General features: G+C 30.7%; 1 protein-coding gene across 1 annotated transcript in view; it reads left to right on the top strand.

Annotated features, from left to right (window-relative positions):
- Window positions 1-15,621, top strand: part of LOC143064464 (uncharacterized) — a 39,605-nt gene extending 23,984 nt beyond the window's left edge. The window contains exons 12-15 of the mRNA XM_076237306.1: window positions 1,497-1,748; window positions 6,524-6,563; window positions 9,509-9,617; window positions 11,945-15,621. Coding sequence (XP_076093421.1) covers window positions 1,497-1,748; window positions 6,524-6,563; window positions 9,509-9,617; window positions 11,945-12,176 — 633 coding nt within the window. The 3' untranslated portion in view covers window positions 12,177-15,621. The remainder of the gene's footprint in view (window positions 1-1,496; window positions 1,749-6,523; window positions 6,564-9,508; window positions 9,618-11,944) is intronic.
- The last annotated feature ends 9,247 nt before the right edge of the window (window positions 15,622-24,868 follow it).

Raw genomic sequence — 24,868 nt, 5'->3', positions numbered from 1 at the left:
TATGAGAATTATAAAAAATCGACATCATTGTTCAACCTATTACTGTTTTCTAAGCTTCGAGCTTTCGTGAATATTTTAAATTAAGAACATATGAATTTGTTATTTTCATTACTTAAAATGAGGTAATACGATAGACTGTCAATCCCCGTATGTAGTAAGATCATCATTATCACTCATTACTTAAAGCATGTTGCAATTTTAAGTTCAAAAATGTTGACCCGGATAACGTTATACGAGAACCAGGAAAACAAATACGAAACATTGGTTTTCCCTTGGTCGAAGGCGAGTCATTAGAAAAACTGCAACACAATAATATGTTTCGCCTTCATAGTTTTGAACACAGTTTATTAGTTGCTAAGCCTTTAGTCTTCACTGTAGTGTTGTGCGGACTTGTTTGTATTTCGTCGTTTTTCGTACCTTTGTCATTTCGTTGTAAGATTCTCGTCGACAAATGAGTAAAGAATGTCCCTTTTGTTTTTCGATCTTTATCTAAATATATCGTCAATATATTTCAAATGATGAAGAAGCTATCAACTTTTCTAAGATATATGTTCTCTGTTGCTTAGCAGAAATCGGAAAATGCTATTTTATATATTTCGCAGATTTTAAATAATGTCATTTGATAGGTACCCATTTTTACACTTTCGTTACATATCGGATATGGGCGTACACATTGATAATCTGATATACAAAACAATAAAATATTATAAGAATATCAATGCGACTACTATCAATTAACCAAACGAAAAATTAAAACTTTTTAAGGTAACCGTACTACCTTAAACAATGAATGAAACCAATATCCTTTAGTATCTAGATTCTTTAATGAATTTATATCATCTGAGAACTTGTACACAGAGAATAAGAATTATTTTGGTGGTTTGGATTTTTCTGATTTATGGGTCTTTATTTCTGTTGGTGTTGTTTTAGTCGATTCCCAAGTTATGATCTCGTTTATCTATGCAGTTTTCATAATAGCCATCAAAGGGAAACTGCCATGAGACATTTTAATACACAATTAAAGCAGTTTCAAGTACAAAACTGTCGGGTAAATGGATGCAAATATCAAAACTCGTTTTTGCCTATTCAGGGACAATTTAAGCTTTCTTAAAGTCAATATGTTCTAAAAAGTCCTATATTTTGTTTTATGATTTTATGATTTTTAAGTACTGTTTTCATTCATTGTTTTGTCCAATTTGACCACAAAAGACTGTATTTGAAGGATAATAATACGACATAGAACACCAAATTATCAAATAATTTAGACCATGTCATGTATAGATGCCGGGGAACAGGCCAAATGCATCTTGAAAATAAAATATCGGCTTATTCTCATAGACATAGATTTTGTCATATTTTTTTTTCTTCCAAAATCAAACTATTGAACTCATTTATATTATTAATAGATAAGTGAAGACAAAAATATTTTGAACGTTCTTCTTATATTGTAGTTTTTATTTCATACACTACTTATTATGATCTTTTATCTTTTGCAGAAAGTAACGAATTCCATTAAATATATATCGAAAAGCGATGTCTTGCAGGCAAATTTCAGTAATATGTTCATGGTATCTGTAGATTTAATGTCCTCAAAGGGAAAGATAGCAACAACAGAAACAATTGTGGCAGAAGGATATGAAATTAGTCTTTCATATGATGGCACAAATTTTGGAGAATCTGTCAGCATTATCATACATGATGAAAATTGTTATTCGTGTCATTCAACAACTATTGCATGCTTTGAACAGGTATGTTATTATTTGCATTCATGACTGCCGTAGAAATAAAAGTAACACGTTCTAAATTATATGTACTCTTTAGCTCATTGGGCACAGAGGGCCCAAGTGAGCTAACGTCATCACTAGGCGTCCATAGTCGTCCGTCGTGTTTTGTCGTCTGTCTCCATAGTCGTCTGTCTTCGTCGTCGTCGTAAACTATTTCAAAAATCTTCTCCTCTGAAACTACTGAGCAAAATACCTTCAAACTTTAAATGAATATATCGTAATGTACATGTATCTAGTTAGTAAATTCATCATCAAACATCTTGCAAGGATAAACATATTTGAAAGGTTAAGATTATTTAGTCCTGAAATTGTAAGACCAAACAACCCATTGTTGGGTTGCTGCCACTAAATTGGTAATTTTAAGAAAATGTTTTCAGTTTTTGGTTATTATCTTTTCATATTATTGAAGATAAAAAAAAAACTGCAAACAGCAAATATGTTCATCAAAGTAAGATCCACAAAAAAGTGATATAACCAATATTGTCAATTGATCCCTTAACGAGTTATTGCCCTTTAAAGACAACTTTACACAATTTGTTTATCATGTTTGCTAACATTTAGAAATCATCTACTCTGAAATAACTGGGCCTTATACTTATAAACTTAAACTAAAGTGTATCAGAAGTTTTGATCCATTTACACACATGGCTACCATGGCTAAAAATATAACATAAGGGTCAAATACAGTTTTTGGCTTCTATTTCTAACCTAAAGCAGTTAGAGCAAGAGTGACATAGAGTTATAGTGATGAAAAAGTCGAGATCTATCTGCTATGAAATTTCAAGACCGATTCTTTTTATGAAATTTTACTGTTTTATTATTATCTTCAATGTTATACCAGATAGATAGAAAATTTGATGGCCAAAATGTTCAGCTTATTAGGATCTACAAATTATGCAAATGATTAAAATAGTCGACTGAATTTCATATTAAGAAGTTATCGCCCTTGAAACGTTTATTTTTTTTCTTTTTCTCATGCAAGTATATTGCTTTCTAAAAAATATTTTTATCTGAAACAATTGGATCAAATACTCCAAGCGTTAAATGAATGTTCCTTAGGTTATTTAGTTGATAAATTGTATCCGACGTTTTGATCCATAAAAAATATGGCCATAATGGCTTAAAATAGAACACAGGGGTTTGACATAAGGGGTCAAAAGCAGTATTTTGCTTATATCCCAAGAACTACAGCAGTAAGAGCAAAAGTGAAAGGGATTTCAAGAGATAGATGGGTCATGATCTACCTGTTTTGAATTTTTGAAACTGTAAAGTTCGACAACCTATTGTTGTGTTAAAGTTGAAAATAGTTTGTTTTTATTAAATTTTACTGTTTTGGTTTTTTTTCTTTGACATTATAATGGGAGGAGAGACAGTATAAATGGCAACAAATATTCCGCTAAGTAAGATCTACAAATAAGTCAACATGATCTAAATAGTCAATTTACTCCTTTAAAAAGGAATTATTGCCCTGAAAACTTTTTTTTATTTTTTGTGAAAGTCTAATTACTTTTTAAAAAAAATCTTTTACGCTTAAACTATTTAGCCAAATACTATGAAACTTTAAATGAATGTTCTTTTTGGTATCTTGTTAATAGATTGTATTTGGAGAGTTGCTCCATTTAAACACATGGCGGTATTTTCGTAAAATAAACATAGGGGCTTCCAACTTAAATGCAATAGCAGTTAGAGTAAAACTGATATAGGTGAAAGTGTAAATCCGGTTTATATTTACCTGTCAAGTAATCTTAAGACCAATAGGGCAACTTATTGTTAAGTTGATGTCCAGAAATAATTAATATTTAGGAAATTTACAGTTTTGGGTTACGTATTATCTTTAGTATTATTACAGAAAGACGGAAAGTGTATATGACAAAATTGTTCAGCAAAAAGCAAGATCTACAAATAAGTCAAATGCCTGAAACTGAAATTACAGGTCTAGCGATATCAGGCTTTTGTAGGTCTCTTGTCAGTTTTAACCCTCATCGGGAATATTCAAAGCCAAATTTTGAAAAGCCCATGCTGTATAATTCCGAAACAAGTGAAGGTCTATTTGATCAAACCAGACCAGATAAGTCAAATCCATCAATAGAGTCCAAAAGACAACTTTGTTTGAGAGTGGAGAGTATCGGAATCTTGTATCTTATTCCTTAATCATAACTCGAACTAGATAGTACTAACATTCTTGATATCTTGCAGGTTATGTTAGAAGATGAGTTTATTCTATCTTAAATTTTTCTTACCAAAGCATTGTATCATTTTTTGTTCTTCTTGTCATAATTAAAGTAGATATATAAACAAATCTAAATAGAAAACAACGTTCAAAACCTATGATTGCGCTGAACAAAAATATTTCTTGGTAGAAGAGTCTAAATACAGCACAAACAACAATTTTCCAATTACCAAAAAAGTGAAAAAGTATTTTTCAACAAAACGCATTTGACTAGCAGGTCAAACAACGAATGTTCTTATACCCTTCTGAGTGCTATTGTCGATTTCCAAATAAACGGATCACTAAATGTAGATAATGGATCTTAATTATAAATTTAAATTAAATAACAAATGGAAACCAAAAAATACGTTTTTTATCTACCCAATTATAGGTTCGAACGTTGTTTTCAATTTGGACTTGTGTATATAAAGCCGTGTTCACACCAAACGCCATGTACAGTAAACATGTTTACATTTAGTTTAATGTAATGTACACTGGTTTCATATTAAATTTGTTCACATCTAAAAACCTTGTTTAATTACCTGTACATTAGATTTGTTCAAACTTGTACACTTTATGTCATTTAAATGTTCATTACGTAGAACCGAATGCAATTTTTTCGGACAACTTCTCTAGTAGTTAGGGAACAACCATTTGACTTCGAAAATGGATTTTTTCTTGAAAAATATTCTGATCCCCAATTTGATAAAAAAAAATATTCTGGTCATAGAGATGATAAAAAAATATTCTAAACCCAGAGTTTCCCCATACATTACAGTGTAGAATATTGAAAAAAGATATTTAATTGCTGGCATCGAAAAAAACTGAATAAAAACGTTCGTGCGAAGAAAAAAAAATCTGACCCAGAAAAAAAAATATACCCCCCCCCCCTTCTTTTGAAAATTAAGTGGTTGGTCCTTTATGAAAGCCATTTTGACGATTGCAGTAGTTTTTAAAAGATACTTAAGATGTCTTGATTGCGCATTAAAAAACGTAGGCTGCAGCAGCGTCCTTACAGACGAAGAAAAGCGATTGAGATGTTAAGGATCACTACATTTTTATCTTTTCTGTTTCTTTCAAATAGTATTTCTTCTCCAAGGAGTATTTAGCAAAGGGAGATATTTATGTTTTGTTTTGTTTTTTTATTTCTAAGTGTATTTTAACGGATATGAGATACTAGACCAACAGTACAATTTACCTCACACTTTTTTTAGTAATGCATTTATGAGTGAATCGTTGTTTGAGTAAAGACCAGTGGCAAATATTTTCGTGTATGTCCAGTCGATTCGGGAATACCTTTTCAAATGAATTATATGTTCGGCATTGATGATGCTTTGAGTCTTGATAAGGGGTTAGTAAAGCTACCTAAAGTGTTTTTTATAACAAATAAATATATCAAGTTTAGAATAATATTTCTGTAAAGAACTTTATTAATAATTGTTATAAATATCAAAATTATTCAAAAATCGTTCCTTCCTTTAATATACTTGGTAAAATTTAAGTTCTTAATGCCTATTTATATGTACACTTAACCTACACAAGCCCTGCAGTGACTATCGACTGCATGTAGACAAAACATGATTGAAACTACATGTAAACATTGAATGTTACCAATGGGAACGTAATCGTCTTAAGTGTACGTGTGAATTACACTAAAACAACACCGAGTTTAGATCAATGTGAACACGGCCTAAGTCCAAATTGAAAACAACGTTCGAACCTAAAATTGTCAAATGCGTTTTGTTGAAGTCTTAAAGAGACATATTATGTACCACATGAATAAAGGCAACAGTAGTATACCGCTGTTCAAACTCATAAATCCATGGACAAAAAACAAAATCGGGGTAACAAACTAGAACTGAGGGAAACGCACCAAACATATGAGGAGAACAACGACACAACACTACAATGTAACACACACAGAAACGGACCAAGCATCAGACAAAATCCCACGAAAATAACAAATATAACATCAAAACCAAATACATGAATTTGAGTTAGACAAGTAACGTGACACGGCTTATCGCAATGTGAATTTACACTCAAAAATAAGAGAAAACAATCGACGTAACGTTAAAATGTAACACACACAGAAACTATAATATAACAATGGCCATATTCCTGACATGGTACAGGACATTTTTAAAGGAAAAAGTGGTGGGTTGAACCTGGTTTTGTGGCATGCCAAACCTCGCACTTTAATGGCAATGTTAAATATAACATTGAAATGACAACATAATATTACAGGACTACAATACAAATAAATAGGAGAACGTATTAGACAAAGAAACACATGATTAATTAACAAAAAGCATTAGGTTTAAAATTCAATACGCCAAAAACGCGCCTCGTCACACAAGACTCACCAGTGACGCCCAGATCTTAAAAATTGTATTTGTTGAATATACATGTTTTATATTAAGTGATTTACAATCAAGATTTCATAACACATCTCTTCACATGAATACTCATAATTAATATAGTAATATCAACAGAATTCTAGAAAATATATATTGGTTTTTTTTAACAGGATCTTTGCAGCCCAACTGTTATTCCTTCTGCTAAGAACGGTAAGACATATGCTTACAGATAAAACATTTATGAATACAACTTAATTTTTATTTAGTTTACCAGACAATTATCTCATCTACATGTGACTCATCGATTGCACTTTCGGAAGAAGTCAACTGAAAAAATATTGGTAAAATTTCTAAAAACGTGTGTGAGACGATTTTTGCTAAAAAGTTAATACAAAAAACAAATGAGGTAATTTTTTTTTATCTTAAAATAGCTCTTATTTTATCATCTTCTCTAATAGCATACCCCGAAAATGCCAACTGATTAATTCTATACAGTAATATCAATATAACAGGTGAACATTAGATAAATTATGAATGTGCTTTATAGTTCGCTTTTTTTTGTCTGTGCAATTTCAAGGGAAATAAATCTTTTAGAGGTTTCCCAATTGCCTACCGTACCAACTGAAGAATGAAATGAAAGCTTTTATGGAATTTGGAAAATAATGCATATATACCATTAATGTCAACGTATGTTTTATGAATTATTATCAAAAGTATTTGAAGGATTTTTATTTACAGCTTGGTATTTATTTCACGTGGATAATTTACATATTCATATTTTGTGTATTCTATTATGATTTCAATCAATCGATGCATGTAACCGTTGAATGAATGGTTTGAAATAAAAGATTTATTTCGCTTTATATTGCAAGTGCAAACACATAAACTAGTTATAAGGCGCATTCATATTCTATTTGAATTTCGCATATTATAGTTTGCGCTTTTTTACCTATAAAACGGCAGGACATTTGAACTTCAAATATTATGGACATTTGCGCTTTATATTAAAGTAATCATTACGGAAATAAATTCACCTTTTGTTTGTCATAAGTTAGTTATAGAGACTAGTAAAGGAAAAAATGTATATGTCATGATGGATTTTTATATCACTTTGATCAAACCCTCTAAAGTAAAGACCTTGCATGGAGATGTACCGTGGAAAATTGTAATGCTAGAATTAAAACAGATAATGTGACTATTAATATTGTGAGTCAGAAAAATGACCATAAGCACTCACAAACGTGATGACAGAAAAATTAAGCGCCATTAGCTAAGAGTGTAAGCCAAACGAAAGGCTTATGACGACCTCACACAAAGACCATAACAATCATTCGTGCTGGATTGAAAGATGTGGGTGAGCAATCTTTGCATCCTAAAGATTTACAGTCTGTATCAAAGGCTATGTATAGAGTAAGAAGATTTCAACCTAATTTGTATAAGTCAAGAGAATATGTTCACTCTTTCTGAAGGCTATCTCGTACAGAGCCCAAAATCCGAAAATTTTTCTTCAAGTGAACGATAGGGAAAACGGTATAATCATTTTACATGTATAACCAATTTAGAATGCTTGTGTCATGTTGAAGAAATTTTTATGGTAAAAACCAAATACTGCAAAAGCGCAAATGTCCTATGTAAAAAAAGGCAAATGTCCAATGAAAAACCGCAAACGTCCCGCGCCGATGGTAATGATGTAGCAATATATAATCAATAGGTTTGCAATTTTTAAATAGGATTTTAGAAAACATGATACAATAAGAAATATTTTAACATACAAACTTGACCGCATTGAAAATGTATAGATGAACTACATAAATACAAAACTAGTCTCATAAATACTTTCTACAACAACAAAAAAAAAACTTCGTGAAAAAGAAAAAAGAAAATAGATAAAAGAAAGATAGAAAATAAAAAATAAAATGGAAGTCACCTTAAATAATGAACATATTAAACCGATTTAGCAAGATTTGAAACATACGTATACACTTAATACATGTATACCATATTGGTTTTTAACAAAAAAAAATTAATATCAGTATCAATTCTTAAACAGAATTAAAAATTGTCACTTATTTGAGTAGTTCAAATTATATATGATAATTATTTATTTCTTCATGTTTACAAAAAAATCGTAATACACAAGTATGATACTTTTTTTCCAAAGTTAAGAGAACAAAGAAAGGGTCAAATAAAATATACTCTAATGAAATATTCAAAGAAAACAAGCCTCAGTACAATAAACTGTAACAATATGAGAATTGTTCTAGTTTTTTTAAATTTGTTGGTGTTTTTTTTTTTTATTTATCGGCAACATAAAAGTAAATATTTATTTTTAAATATTCTTTTGAGAATGCATTTTTAAAACAAAAAATCTTCAGTTCATAGTGAAAAAAATTAGAAAAGTGCTCTTTTCCCCCTCAATTTCTAAGATCAACTCTCTCATCATCGATCGAAATAGATTAATTAGATAATGATTACTAATTTCAAAATTATGCAAGAACTAATATGAAAGCAACATAATTTTGACATGTTAACGAATGAGGCCAATATCAGTTACACGTGTTTTAGAAATTAGTTCATATACATTATCTTAAGTATTCCAAATTCTGTTTTCCTATAAATAAACAAAACATTTTTTTTTATCTATACCAAACATCTAGAAGCGTTGAAATTGTAATCAAATAAAAAGTTGAGCTAGTTTTTGCTTATATGAATTTGAATTTCTTTAATAATAAAAAATAATCTCATGCATTTAATAATATCTCCAAAACAACACTATCGGTTGGATAATGTATCAACAGTGTACCTGATACGTAGCAAATAGAAGCTTATTGGCAAGTGTCTTTGAATGAAATGATACTGTTTTCATTGTAACTTATATGTTATTTTTTTTAAACTTAAAACCGTTTATGTGACGGCAAATTATCAATATGGCAGACCGTTAGAGATCGATGGAAATATCGAACTTGATACTTTCAGTAAACGTATTCATTAAGGTGGTTTTAATTGAAATTTAAATACATATAAAACTTCTTCAATTGTAAATGAACATGATGTTATGTGTGCGTTTATAACATGTGCACTGAAGATATAAAAAGGGCCTGACTGCTTTATCCAAAATTGCAAATTTTTCAAAAACATGTTCGTTTTTTTTTAAGACAATAATGAATCAATTGTGGTGATAGCTGCTTCTATCGGCGGATTGCTTCTCGTTATAATGGTGATTATTGGATTAATATATTACAAAGTCAGATCGAACAGCACAAGGTTAGTTATCATAGACTAAATAAAAGCGACAGCAACCCGACCATAGAGCAGACATCAATGGGTCTTCAATGGGTGTTCTACATATGAAGTATAACAAATGCATGTGACACGGGACAAAAAAGTCGGAAAGTGAGAAATACCATTTTATTGAACAATGGTGTCAAATTTGTTTTGCAGGAATGTTGTCAAAATATGACACCCAATTTCAAAGATTATTATACAAAAACATCGATAGGTAAAGCGTCCTGCTATGTTATGCAAGGTTCATATAAATGTAAGGTTTTAAGTACACAAGGAAACATATTCAAGTGTATTTGGAAAAAAAAACAGTACGGGCGTAATTGTCAGTTTAATCTAAACCCACTACGATGGATCTGTGTTTTGTTACTACTGAAAAATTTGAAATTGGCAATTGAAAAGTAAAAATCATCACGGATGTCATAGATTCTAGTTCGAAGTCGTCCATCTGTGTCAATATGCATATTGAGGAAAAGATCTTGACGCATATCTTCAAGTTTTGGTAATAAAGTTAATCTCAAGCTCGCTATGATTAATTGGATGTAAGCGATCATTAAATTTTTATGCCCCACCTACGATAGTAGAGGGACATTATGTTTTCTGGTCTGTGCGTCTGTTCGTTCGTCCTTCCATCTGTCTGTCCTTCCGTCCGTTCGTCCCGCTTCAGGTTAAAGTTTTTGGTCAAGGTAGTTTTTGATGAAGTTGAAGTCCAATCAACTTTGAACTCAGTACACATGTGCCCTATGATATGATCTTTTAAGTTTCAATGCTAAATAAGTGTTTTGGCCCCAATTTCACGGTTCACTGAACATAGAAAATGATAGTGCAAATTTCGGGTTAAATGTTTTGGTCAAGGTAGTTTTTGATGAAGTTGAAGTCCAATCACCTTGAAACTTAGTATACATGTTCCCTGTGATATGATTTCTCTAATTTGAATGCCAAATTAGAGTTTTAATCCCAATTTCACGGTCCACTAAACACAGAAAATGATAGTGCGAGTGGGGCATCCGTGTACTATGGACACATTCTTGTTTATTATTGAATAAACAGGCTGACCATGTATCTAAAAAACGGAATTACAGTTTTGCACGATGATTTTCCTTAGGTTTAAAAGGAGTTTTGATTCAGATGAATACAAAAACAAGTTTCATAGTAGGACTGTATAATTATTAACATTATAAAGCGACTGTTTATTGAATCATCAATCCACCAAACTTATTATATGGCAAACGTTTGGGTACTTTGCTAATTTGCATAGCAGCCATTTTGCCTTGTCATGACGACAGCCATTACAATAGGAGCCCCTTAAATGATAATGCCAATATGCCAATACCTATATCGAATCAAACGAAAAATTGTAAAAATGCAAGATTCAACACAAAATAAAGATGCAAGAAGATATTGTTCATGATTTTTCCGCATATAAGGAGGCACCTTGTAGGTTGAATTCCAATGTTTAAAAACTTTTAACTATCTTAAATTTTCGGCCAAATTCTTTTAAAAACATGATTATTTCAACCTTCCCATTTCGTTAAAAGTAAAAACTTTAGCATTTTCCATTAGAAGTACACAATATTTTTGTAAATATCCGCCGAGGGACATTTAAAAACACATAAGTTTTAAACGAAGTAATTTAATAAAAAAAAAAAAAGGGCCAAAGTCACGTGGTGCAAATCATATGAAAAAAGTACGTTGGATTTTGCCATATCTTTAAATCATTCCGGGATTTTCTTGATATCACATGTACAATTTGTGCATATGAGTTGGACTCGGTGCACAAATCAAGGATTCACATCACTTAGAATAAGACAATGAGAAATAAGGATCTACTATTCTAATTTTCATAGATAAATCTCTGTTTAATTAGACAATAAGATATTTTAAAATATAACTATAAATTTTAAGAGTGTTAGGAATGTTTTGGAGAGGATCTTAATTCTTTTTAATCTACATCTGATTGACATCAATGGTAAAATGTACCTCCTAACAATATTTCTTAAGTCTAGCGCGTACTATAGACACAAAGGTGGTACGAACTTAAAAAACTCAAAAGTTTATTTATTTACAATAAAGTCTAGAGATTTTCTTCGTAAGTGTTTATATGCCAGGACAGATTTTTTGTTTTTGTAGCATTTCCTCTTTCTTGAAATATACAGAATATTCAATTTAATTATAAATAGTTGTTTAATACATAGCATTGTTTTATATTTTGTCTTTCGATGACTAGCATATAGATATATATACAAAAAAATATTCTTACATACATATATACGTCATCAGCATATTAATTTCAGTATGTTTTTTTATAGAGCAAAGATTAATGCGACTGCTGATAAACTAGAAGAAAGGCCTAATTTGTATCTTGATCAGAGCAACGGAAACCAGGTTTGGATGACAAGAGATCAAACTATCAGTGACCTTCAACTTGTAATCGATGAAAATAGAGGTGACTCGCCGTTTGAGATGTTCGAAAAACCGTTACATTTTGTACCACCACCAAGTCATTACAAACGTATGCCTGAAAATTTTAAATGGCAGTGATTTAAGATACAAATTAAAGATATCAAAAAGAAAGCCGAAGAAGGGGAGTTTATCACCTGATTTCAGTTTATCAAGGTTTTAGTATAAAAAGTTAGCAAGATATCTCAATTTATAAAGTATTACTCTCCTTATTGTATGTTTCAATAGTATACTAATACGAATGATGAAAAAGGATAATCATCAATTGACTCCAAATGAAATGATAATGATAATGATAATGATAATAACAATAATAATAATAATAATAATAAAAATTATAATACAATTACTACTACAAATAATTATAATGATAATAAGATGATACTATATATAATGATAATATTACAAATGTTCGCTCAACATTTTCTGATTTTGATTTACTTTATTTTCATAGGGAAAGGATGCATTTTGATGTTTTGATGCTTTTTTCTCATTTTGAAGTGCTTTTATTTCGTAATGTACATAAGTTTTCTAAAGTTTAATTAAAAAGGAGAATGCCCAGTTGATATTAAACAAAAGAAAGGGAACTATTTGTTAAAGATGGTAAAACAGTCAAATTGGTATATTGGAATTGAAATTTGTTTACATCTGTTTCTATGGTCTTTAAAAGTTTAATAAATGTGCATACAGTATGGAGCTTTGACACATCTGTAAACTTTTAAAACATAGATAATTTTAATAAAACATTCGATTGTGGTAGGTGCAAATACAAGTGGATCTTTTTTTGTGCATATACATCAATTCCACAGAAAATCGACAGAAAAATAATAGAATAATCTTTTATAGGGTTTGTATGCATATCCGCCGCCGGCGACAGTTTTTTAATCATTCAAGGGGTAATAATATATTTCATAGAAAGAAAAGTGCACCTCTTGGCGTGTTTGAATTGCCTATTCTGTTTTTAAAACGTTTGAAGCAAAACTATTTGGTACATCATATCGCTTCAGATTCTATTAATTGTATACATCAAGGTTACAGGTTGATATAAAAACATTAAATAGTTATCAAAGGTACCCGGATTATAATTTAGTACGCCAGACGCGCGTTTCGTCTACATAAGACTCATCAGTGACGCTCATATGAAAATATTTATAAAGCCAAACAAGTACAAAGTTGAAGAGCATTGAGGATCCAAATTTCCAAAAAGTTGTGCCAAATCCGGCTAAGGTAATCTATGCCTGGGATAAGAAAATCTTTAGTTTTGTAAGCGGGAAATTTATAAAAATGACCACATTATTGATATTCATGTCAACACCGAAGTGTTGACTACTGGGCTGGTGATACCCTCGGGGACGAAACGTCCACCAGCAGTGGCATCGACCCAGTGGTGTAAATAGTTATCAAAGGTACCAGGATTGTAATTTAGTACGCCAGACGCGCGTTTCGTCTACATAAGACTCATCAGTGACGCTCATATCAAAATATTTATAAAGCCAAACAAGTAAAAAGTTGAAAATTTACAGGACTAAATATGAAATATGCCTGTCAAGTGAAATACCTGTCTAAAGGTTGCATTTCTGTAAATATTGACAATGCAATTTCCCATAGGAACTCCTTTTACGGCTAAAACTGTACCACTTTTACTATGAAGTTTTGAAAAAAATCTTATCCTAGAATTGAAAGTTCATTTGCACCACAATTTTTTTCAAAGGTCAAAATATAGGGCTGTGCGGCATATTTTCAACGTTTATATGCCCCGAACTTCTCAGAGTTGAAACTTACACTAATTTTCTTAACTACCCCTACCTCGAATGAAAGGTTACCACAGATTTCAATGTAAACAATATGCACGTGTTTATTTACTGGTAACATTCCCCAGTTCTGTCTCTGCGATATGGAACACAGAGAGCATAACTGGGAACCAGTATGTAAACAAAATTAATTTTCTATGAATATTCTATTTCTCCCCAAAAGAGGCGTGTTGTCAGAAACAGCTGTATTTACAAAGTGCAACCTATACAGACATTTATTCAAATAGAAAACTCTCTAAAATCAGTTTTTCTCACATTATGACTCATTTATCAGAATTATAGTCTTAAAGAAATCACTGTGTATACTCTAAGTTTTTCTTTACTATACATTTTATACCCCCTCCCCTGTTGCAATTTTTTAAAGAATTTGAAAACAAGACTTTAATTATTGCCAGCTTACCCTATTTACATATTTTCTGATAAAAAATACCTAGAACCTGTTAAAAACTGTTTTGATAACATATTGAAAGCATATCAGAATATTATAAATGTAATGTTTAGCAGTCAATCATCACAACATTCAAGATTATATAAAGTATCCAAACCAGCCTCTGTCTCCAGTCCACATCTTACTGTATGCCTATTTGTCAATTAAAGAACACATTTTCTGCCTCAAATGGTCAATTTAGAATTCTTGTCACAACAGTATCATCTGTAACCATATATCTGACACAATTTAGCTACTATATATACTAGAAGTGTTCAAACAAAGCCATATTTGCAATAGTTGTATGTATGCAGATACCAGTCTGAGATATAAATTCACTTAAAATGTTGTAGAGATGACTGCTAACATCTGATTTTTGCATAACTTCCAAACATAGTTATTGTTTCTATATCAAGAACTTTAAAATCAGAAAATCATAGCATTTACAAGTTAAATTATTTGTTTTATGACCCAGGGGGTAGGCAATTTTCTCTGTTTTTTGCCCCTGGGGCCTCAAATTTCCTAAATCATTCTGCTGTTTCTAGCAATTTGAAATATTTAGTACATATTCAGGATAGAACACACTATTGTAAGTTTTCTTGAGATATTTTTGTTTTTCTAGCTTGTATTTGTTATGCCGTGGTGACAAAAAAGAAGAATTAGGTGTTGCGGCTTAATTTTGGGTTATCGAAAGGATACAAATACTCCATAAATAATATTCAGGAAGGATCTATGAGTTTCAATGACTGCGAAGAGTAAATATAAGCACTTTTTAACAATTTTACTTACAAATATGCAAATGTTATGAATTAATTTTGTATCCAGGACTTTAAGTAAACTATGTATACTGTAAACTGTGAATTTATGCTGAGTCATCATATCTAAGGCCCAGGATTCTATCAATCTTCATTAAATATTTATAAAACTTCATATTTGAGTTAATTTCTTTAAAATCTGTGAAATAAAGCAAATTTGGTTAAATTCTGAATGTTCCCCTTTTTCACCCTATATAGGTTGCATTTCTGTAAATATTGACAATGCAATTTCCCATAGGAACTCCTTTTACGGCTAAAACTGTACCACTTTTACTATGAAGTTTTGAAAAAAATCTTATCCTAGAATTGAAAGTTCATTTGCACCACAATTTTTTTCAAAGGTCAAAATATAGGGCTGTGCGGCATATTTTCAACGTTTATATGCCCCGAACTTCTCAGAGTTGAAACTTACACTAATTTTCTTAACTACCCCTACCTCGAATGAAAGGTTACCACAGATTTCAATGTTAACAATATGCACGTGTTTATTTACTGGTAACATTCCCCAGTTCTGTCTCTGCGATATGGAACACAGAGAGCATAACTGGGAACCAGTATGTAAACAAAATTAATTTTCTATGAATATTCTATTTCTCCCCAAAAGAGGCGTGTTGTCAGAAACAGCTGTATTTACAAAGTGCAACCTAAAGAGTCATAACAACAGAGTACATGTTTGCACACTTTAAAAGTGGATTTTAAAAAAATTTAGAAACTTAAAATACTTTATTTTGTGTGTGTGTGTTATCTAGGTTTATAAGTATTCAATCCATGAATTTATTTAGTCTACCCTTCCACGAAATAGTGAATAAAATGTTTTTTAAATTGTTTGAATTTTCAAAAATTCCAGCTGACAACCTATCAGACAATAATTAAAAGTTGACTAAATGCAGAAAAATACATTAAATGATGCTCAAATGCTAGTAGAAACATTTGTCTTTCGAAATACAACTGGCATATAAGGATTGATGCTATGTGGATTAAGTTATCGGTTTTCAAGAGCTAAATTGTCAGAGCGTCATCCCTATAACTGCTTCCTTTATAATGACGATTGTAAAAAGTACTTGACGTTATTGGGAGATAATTTTGACGAAGTAGAATCATGACTGGAAAAGGAAAGGAAAAAAAATATTTACGATTTGCCAATGTGTTCTACGATATAGTGTTTAAAGTATTTTGTTGTTAAAGAATAAAATATATCATACTTTACTAGAATTTTTTACACTTGATTAAGACTGATATGTAACACTGTTAGATATGAGAGTTGAATTTCAAAATAAAAGTTGTTTTTTTTCATAAATGTGTATAATATAGGATTTGCTTTGACTTAAAGTGTCTGATTTTGATTGACCATGCTATTTGTCCTTATCATTGTTTTGATGTGAATTTTGAAACATAATCAACATTGTTTACTGTTAAACTATATTGATTGTCTTTTTTGTGTGTGTGTTTATCCGTACATATTTCTTTTTAGTACTATTTTGTTTTTATTTGATGAAATATGTTCCAAAAAAATCTTTTTCGAGAAAGGTATAAAAGATCTGAAGATTCCTTTTAATTTATAACATTTTTTTTATATAATAACAATTTTTATGTCAATTTCCATTAGAGTGTTTGCTATGCATTGCCATGAATTTCTGTATAATATCAGTTGTTCAAACTAAACACACTTACTTCTTTGAATTGTATTGATACTGCTAATCATGTTTTTTAATTAGTATTTTCTTTTTAATTATCATGATTATAATTTCATGTATATGCTTTTTACACTTGATGTATTTTGAACTGACTGATTTGTGTTATTTCTGTATATTTGCCAATACTGAACTTATGTATTTTTGTAACTGACAGATGTTTTATTCATTGCTATTACACATTAAAAAGGTCTTTATTTGATGCATTTGTTTAATATGTCTTATAAAATTGAGAATGAAAATTTAAAAATATAAAAAAGAAGATGTGGTATGATTGCCAATGAGACAACTCTCCACAAGAGACCAAAATGACACATAAATTAACAACTATAGTTCACCGTATGGCCTTCAACAATGAGCCAAGCCCATATCGCATAGTCAGCTATTAAAGGCCCCGAAATAACAATGTAAAACCATTCAAACGAGGAAACCAACGGCCTTATTTATGTACAAAAGATGAACGAAAAACAAATATGTAACACTTAAACAAACGACAACCACTGATTTACAGGCTCCGGAAAAAGTTTGTCTTCGTTCATATACCTGATATAAACATATTTGTATATTAACGCACATTCATTCTTAAACAAGTTGTTGACTTGATATGGACTATGTTCGCCTCGTATATCTCATGATGGTATGATAATATACAATTGTTATCTATTAGATTGTTGTGTTTTGGTATATCGATTTTGCCATTTGATATGTACGTTCCGTTTTGAATATTCCTCGGAGTTCAGTATTGTTGTTACTTTATTGTTTTATACCTCTAGCAGGAGGAATTCTGTTTGATTTTCGAATGACGAATACATAATTTTCAACCTGTTGAATTGAGAACTGTATGTCATTAGATGGTAGTAGCCCTATTTTTTCTTTTTGCTGTGAGTAATGCTGGGTATTTGGTTATTCTACATTGGCTAGACATTTTGCAATTTTGCAATCTTGAAACATTTGAAAGACATACGAAATACAATGTCACTACTACATGATAAAGCATCATAGCAAAGGTTTGGTACAGTCTGATATGCGCATGAAGACGGTGTTGAGTAGTTATATTTAAGTTAACGGACATCCAATTTTTAATAGGAATATTCTATAAAAGCACAAAATATCGTCATTCAACACAAAAGCTTACCGAACATGTAAACACCCATTCGGAAGGGATATAGTTACGATACTGTTTTCAGGGCATTTTATAATTGTGTATTATTACTTACTGCTTTGAATTGTAGTGATACTGTTAATCATGGTTTTTAATTTGTATTTTCTTTTTATCAGGATTATAATTTATGTATGTGTTTTTTACACTTTATTTATTTGAAACTGACTGATTATGTGTAATTTCTGTATGTCTGACTACTGAAAAATTACTCAATATTACATGTACAAGGTATAAATCAAATATTAACAACTGTATTTTAAATAATATGGTATAGTGGAAAATGCATGCTTCTTATGAGCACACACGAGCATGTTTATATTTACAGTGTTAATTGCTAAATGTAAAGTATATCTAAGTATGTAGGCATGTTATCTTAATAAACAATAAATAGACAAAACAAAAGCTAAGAAAGTTTCAAACAAAACGGTGAGTGTCACTGGTATATTCAGATTTATAAATAGCAATATTCATATATCATATGAAAATAATCTGTTTCCAAAACAGTAATAAGTCAATTTGGCAAAACTTTTTGGAATTTTGGATCCTCAATGCTTTTCAACTTTGTACTTGTTTGGCTTTATTAATATTTTGATATGTGCGTCACTGATGAGTCTTATGTAGACGAAACGCGTCTCTGGCGTACTAAATGATAATCCTGGTACCTTTGATAACTATTTGGCGTCCCAAAAAATGTTTTATCCCGCTTCATTTTGTATGTGCCTGTCCAAATGCAGAAGCCTGTAATTCATTCGTTGTCGTTTGTTTGTATGACAATTGTTTGTTCGCTTGTTGTTTTGTACATAAATCAGGCCGTTGGTTTTTTCTTTTGGATTGTTTTAGATTTTTAGAGCTTAATCAGTACAAGTCAGGAATATGACAGTTGTTATCCATTCGTTTGATGTGTTTGTACTTTTGATTTTGCCTTTTGATTTTGGACTTTCCTTTTTGAATTTTCCTCGGAGTTCAGTATTTTCGTGTTTTTACTTTCTAATGGGATTTCCTCCGCACCTAGAAAGTTCAAACTAAATTGTTTTAAACCAATATAATCTTGTCTAAGAGTTTTAGGTCATGTAAATATTGGTTGCAAAGACGAAAGTCTGTTATTAGAAGAGACATTAGAAGAATGCAATAACAATATAAATGACACATTTGAATTGATGTAAAAATGAGATTAATCATTCATCCATCAAAACAAATTGTTTTCTTGGGTAAAATTATTGATTTAGAAAATATGATTATAACTCTTACTGAAGACAGAAAACAAAACTAAATAAAAGAATTTAAGTGATTACTGCAGAGGAACTTTACTAAAATTATAGATGTAGCAAATATCCATATATTGTAACACTCTATTTGTTATTCTCATCGGATTTTGTCTAATGGATAGTTCGTTTATGTGTGTGTTACATTTTAATGGTGTGTCGTTGCTCCCCTCTTATATTTGATGCGTTTCCCTCAGTTTTAGTTTGCAACCCGGATTTGGGTTTTTTTTCTATCGATTTATCAGTTTCGAACAGGGGTATACTACTGTTGCCTTTATTAACAAAACAAATTATAAAATGATGACATTTGGTTAACATGCACTTATAAAGAAGGCACGGAAAATTTAGCAAAAAAAATATATAGAGAATTTGATGACACGTTAGAATGGAAATTGAAAAGTTCTGTTTTGACCAATTATGTATGTTAACCCTGACTTGTTTTGCTTTTTTAATTTTTATTATATCAATGTATGTAAAATCCACCCAAGAAGGATTGAAAATTGTGTAGTACTGGTACCAAATCCTTGAAAAAGTATGAAAAGAATATAGTCTATATCTTTTTTAGTCATTTCTTGTGCAAAATGTAAATTAAAAGTTTCCTTTATTAATCTTGCCGCTTTTCTATATGCTAATTGTAAATTTCTTCTAATAAACAGAGAAAGAAACACTAAAAGGGCATATAGACAAAGTATTAGCAAATATGAAAGATAAGATTACAAAAATTATCATAAAACAAAAACACATTGGCGGGATGTTTAAGTACAGAAAAAAGTAAAATCACAAAAATACTGAACTCCGAGGAAGATTCAATACGGAAAGACCCTAAACAGAAACACGTGTTTTAAAAAAATCACAAAAAGTCACAAGGACAAAGCATATAAGCGAAAATGAAAGATTATACAAAAAATATAGATCAATAAAACAATAACGGGCTGCATAAGTAAAAACTCACTTCAAACCTCTATCTCTATCTATAATGAACTTGGCCTAGTAGTTTCAGTGGAAAATGTTAGTGAATAAACTCAAGATAGATACCAGGACTAAATTTAGTATATACGCCAGACGCGCGTTTCGTCTACAAAGCCTCATCAGTGATGCTAGAATCCAAAAAAGTTAAAAAGGCAAAATAAAGTACGAAGTGGAAGAGCATTAAGGACCAAATGTCCTAAAAGTTTTGCCAAATACAGTTAAGGTAATCTAAAATATTCAAATTTGATGAAAATTGTTAAAAATTGAGTATGAAGGGCAATAACTCCTTTGGGGGGTCAATTGACTATTTTGGTCATGTTGACTTATTTTTAGGTCTTACTTTGCTGTACATTATTGCTGTTTACAGTTTATCTCTATCTATAATAATATTCAAGATAATAACAACAAAATTTCCTTAAAATTACCAATTCAGGGGCAACAACCTAACAACCGGTTATCTGATTCATCTGACAATTCCAGAGCAGATAAATCTTCACCTGATCAACAATTTCACTTCCTGTCAGATTTGCTCTCAATGCTTTGGTTTTTGAGTTATAAGCCAACAACTGCATTTTACCCCTATGTTCTATGTTTAGCCATGGTGGCCATCAACTGCATTTTACCCCTTTGTTCTATTTTTGGTTGGTTGGTCAAGTTACCGGACACATTATTTAAACAAGATACCGCAATGATGATTGTGGCCAAGTTTGGTTAAATTTGGCCCAGTAGTTTCAGAGGAGAAGATTTTTCTAAAAGATTACTACGATTTAGGAAAAATGGTTAAAAATTGACTATAAAGGGCAATAACTACTAAAGGGGTCAACTGACCATTTTTATCATGTTGACTTATTTGTAAATCTTACTTTGCTGAACATTATTGCTGTTTACAGTTTGTCTCTATCTATAATAATATTCAAGATAATAACCAAAACCAGTAAATTTCCTTAAAATTACCAATTCAGGGGCAGCAACCTAACAACGGGTTGTCCGATTCATCTGAAAATTTCAGGGCAAATAAATAGTTGTACACCATGTCAGATTTGCTCTAAATGCTTTAGTTTTTTAGTTATAAGCCAAAAACTGCATTTTACCCCTTTGTTCTATTTTTAGCCATGGCGGCCATGTTGGTTGGCCAGGTCACTGGACACATTTTTTAAACTAGATACCCCAATGATAATTGTGGCCAAGTTTGGTTAAATTTGGCCCAGTAGTTTCAGAGGAGAAGATTTTTGTATAAGTTAACGACGACGGACGACAGACGCCAAGTGATGAGAAAAGCTCACTTGGCCCTATGGGCCAGGTGTCCTAAAAACACAAAAATACGCACAGTTAAGCTTAATTTTACCCTACCTTAATAACATAGACTGTACTAAAAGAGATCCGAATTAGTTTTGACGTGTATATCGTATACCCAGTGGTGTTGATACCTGTATATAGATGCTAAGGTGTGAAGAATATATAATTTCGATATCAAAATCGTTTCTTTTGTCAGAGATTCTGGTACTGAGATGCTCGCGTATGTCAAATTCGAGGTTTAAGTCTAAAACTGAGGTTGAGGAAGCCATGTCTGATGTTTGATTATTTTCTAGTCCTGGAGGATATATTATGTAAGCTAATAAAAAAAAATTAAAAAATGTTTGTATTTTTCATGGAAAGAACATCATCAATATGTCAGAATGTAAATTTAAATGATCTTGCTACTTTGACCTTTTTGTATGTTGACAAGTGTCTAAAGGAACTCCGATACATATGGAAATAGTAAGAGATCAAAAGAAGAGACGTCGAGTTCGTTCCAATAGGAATGTTGACAATTTGTTGTAAAAGGTAACCTCCAAATTCAATAAATATGTTTTCAATAAAAAAACTCATCACTTGTTCCTCAGTGTAGCATGTTTTACCTTTGTGTTTACTTTGAAGAAATCATGCCATATGGCTTTAGAAAGCAATAAATGTATAGCCAATGCTATAGTTTTTATGTAGATGATTTCTTTTAAGATTTTCTAATTTCATATTTGGAAACGAAGCCATGAAAGTAAAATAGCACACGAGTAAAATTTATGCCATTGTGCTTATGAAAGATTGTTGAATTGGGGATTTTTTTTTATGTGTCATTTTCATGAATAGGGTATTTAGTTTGTTCGTATTGCTCTTTCTCGTGTATACTCAAGACATATATCTGGCTTACTGGTGAAACCTCCATTTTAAATGTTGCAAACTTTTAATTCTAGTTTAACTTCTACTTTAAAAATATAAATTATCATACGAGGAATCAAGATAAAAAGTACAAAACAGAGACTCATACTCTGTTTTATCTGCTTGATTGCTGTTTGAAATTGGCAATTATACCACACCTTCATATCTATATATTTTCATCATTTTTAGAATCTTTTTTGCTACAGTCTATGTTATTAAGGTAGGGTAAAACTGAGTTTAACTGTGTGTATTGTTGTGTTTTTGTTTTTGTTGTGTGTATTGCTGTGTGTTTATTTTTCTACATTAGCTAGAGGTATAGGGGAGGGTTGAGATCTCCAAAACATGTTTAACCATTTTTGCGCCTATCCCTAGTCAGGAGCCTCTGGCCTTTGTTAGTCATGTAGGATTTTTAATTTTAGTTTCTTGTGTATAATTCGTAGTTTAGTATGACGTCTATTATGGCGTACTGTACTTTTGACGACATTGAAAAAATCAATGTATAGGTATTGATATGTTAATTAGTCCTTTAAATTAAATCTCATCATGTCAACTGTAAATTTGAATAGTATATTGTAAACCACCTTGATTATAATCGTACTGGAATGTCCCCATTTATATATTTATATTTATAATTATAAATAAGTTAAAGCAGAACTTCCTTGTTTGTTCTCGCCATGTTGAAGCCATGTTAAACATTGTATATATCGAATTGCTTTGTCCTGCAATTCTCTTACTAACACGTTTAACGATTGGGTGTTCATATCGTAAAAAATAATGGTTTTAATATCATTTGTAAAACGTAAAACTCGAAAAATACTGCTATTGAAAATATGATCCCATTAAAGTGTGATTTATAATACACATATCAGTATTTACGAAATATGTGTTTTTGCATATATTTGCATAACTGCGTATCAAATTAGTTTTGTATGCAGTATTTTTTATCTACCAAAAAATATTTTATTAATTTTGACATGTGAATTGAATATCATTGTACTAATTTTTATTAAATCCTACTTTGGGAAATAATAAAAAGAATTTAGGTTGTAAAATAAAATTATTTGTATTAGGGTATTGTGCTGATCATTTGAATAAACTCATCATAGATACCAGGACTAATTTTTTATATACGCCAGACGCGCGTTTCGTCTACAAAAGACTCATCAGTGACGCTCGAATCCAAAAAAGTTAAAAAGGCCAAATAAAATACGAAGTTGAAGAGCATTGAGTACCAAAATTCCTAAATGTTTTGCCAAATACAGCTAAGGTAATCTATGCCTGGGGTAGAAAAGCCTTAGTATTTCAAAAATTCAAAATTTGTTAACAGTTAATTTATAAATATAACAATATCAATGATAATTCATGTCAGCACAAACAGTGCTGACTACTGGGCTTGTGATACCCTCGGGGAAATAAATATCCACCAGCAGTGGCATCGACCCAGTGGTTGTAAATAAACTCATCATAGATACCAGGACTAAATTTTATATGTACGCCAGACGCGCGTTTCGTCTACAAAAGACTCATCAGTGACGCTCGAATCCAAAAAAGTTAAAAAGGCCAAATAAAATACAAAGTTGAAGAGCATTGAGTACCAAAATTCCTAAAAGTTTTGCCAAATACAGCTAAGGTAATCAAAGCTTGAGGTAGAAAAACCTTAGTATTTCAAAAATTCAAAATTAAGTAAACAGTTAATTTATAAATATAACAATATCAATGATAATTCATGTCAGCACAAAAGACTCATCAGTGACGCTCGAATCCAAAAAAGTTAAAAAGGCCAAATAAAATACGAAGTTGAAGAGCATTGTGTACCAAAATTCCTAAAAGTTGAATATTTATGTTTCCAATGTTTTTAAATATGATTTTAAGATTTTAATGGAATAAATCATTTTGTTTATATTCGTTGTATTTTCATTCCAGGTACTATCCTGGCATATTTTGTAATGATAATGCATCGTGTCTGAAACTTTTAGCGATTATATATTTTCACTACATTTATTTGTTTTCTAAATTAATCATTCTAAATACTGTTGGTATATGTGGGTTATTTTTATATAAAGTTCATATTTGGAACACCAGTATTTGGCAGTATAACGCATTCTTTTGTGTTTTAATTTTGTCTATTTATTTTTTTTAATTTGATAATTTTACAGCATAATTTTGCAAGTCATTTTGTTGTTGTTTCTAATTGTAAAGAAGTTAAATGGAATGATTTTTATTACTGATTATTTAATCTGTAATCAATTGTTAATTGTTCTAAGAACACATATTGCATTATTGTGTTTGTAGATTGTGAATATATTTATTTACAAAATGTATAGGTTTAAGACACAAGTTTATGTTAATAACATGTATGTATACAATTCATTAAATTCTTTTGATCTATATTGGTACTTTAATTGTCATCGTACTGAAAATTTCCAAATTTTCATTTAAAAGT

This window comes from Mytilus galloprovincialis, chromosome 1 (genome assembly GCF_965363235.1).
Source record: "Mytilus galloprovincialis chromosome 1, xbMytGall1.hap1.1, whole genome shotgun sequence".
Lineage (NCBI taxonomy): Eukaryota > Metazoa > Mollusca > Bivalvia > Mytilida > Mytilidae > Mytilus > Mytilus galloprovincialis.
Note: the sequence above shows the minus strand (reverse complement) of the source record. Positions and strands in the feature narration are given on the sequence as shown.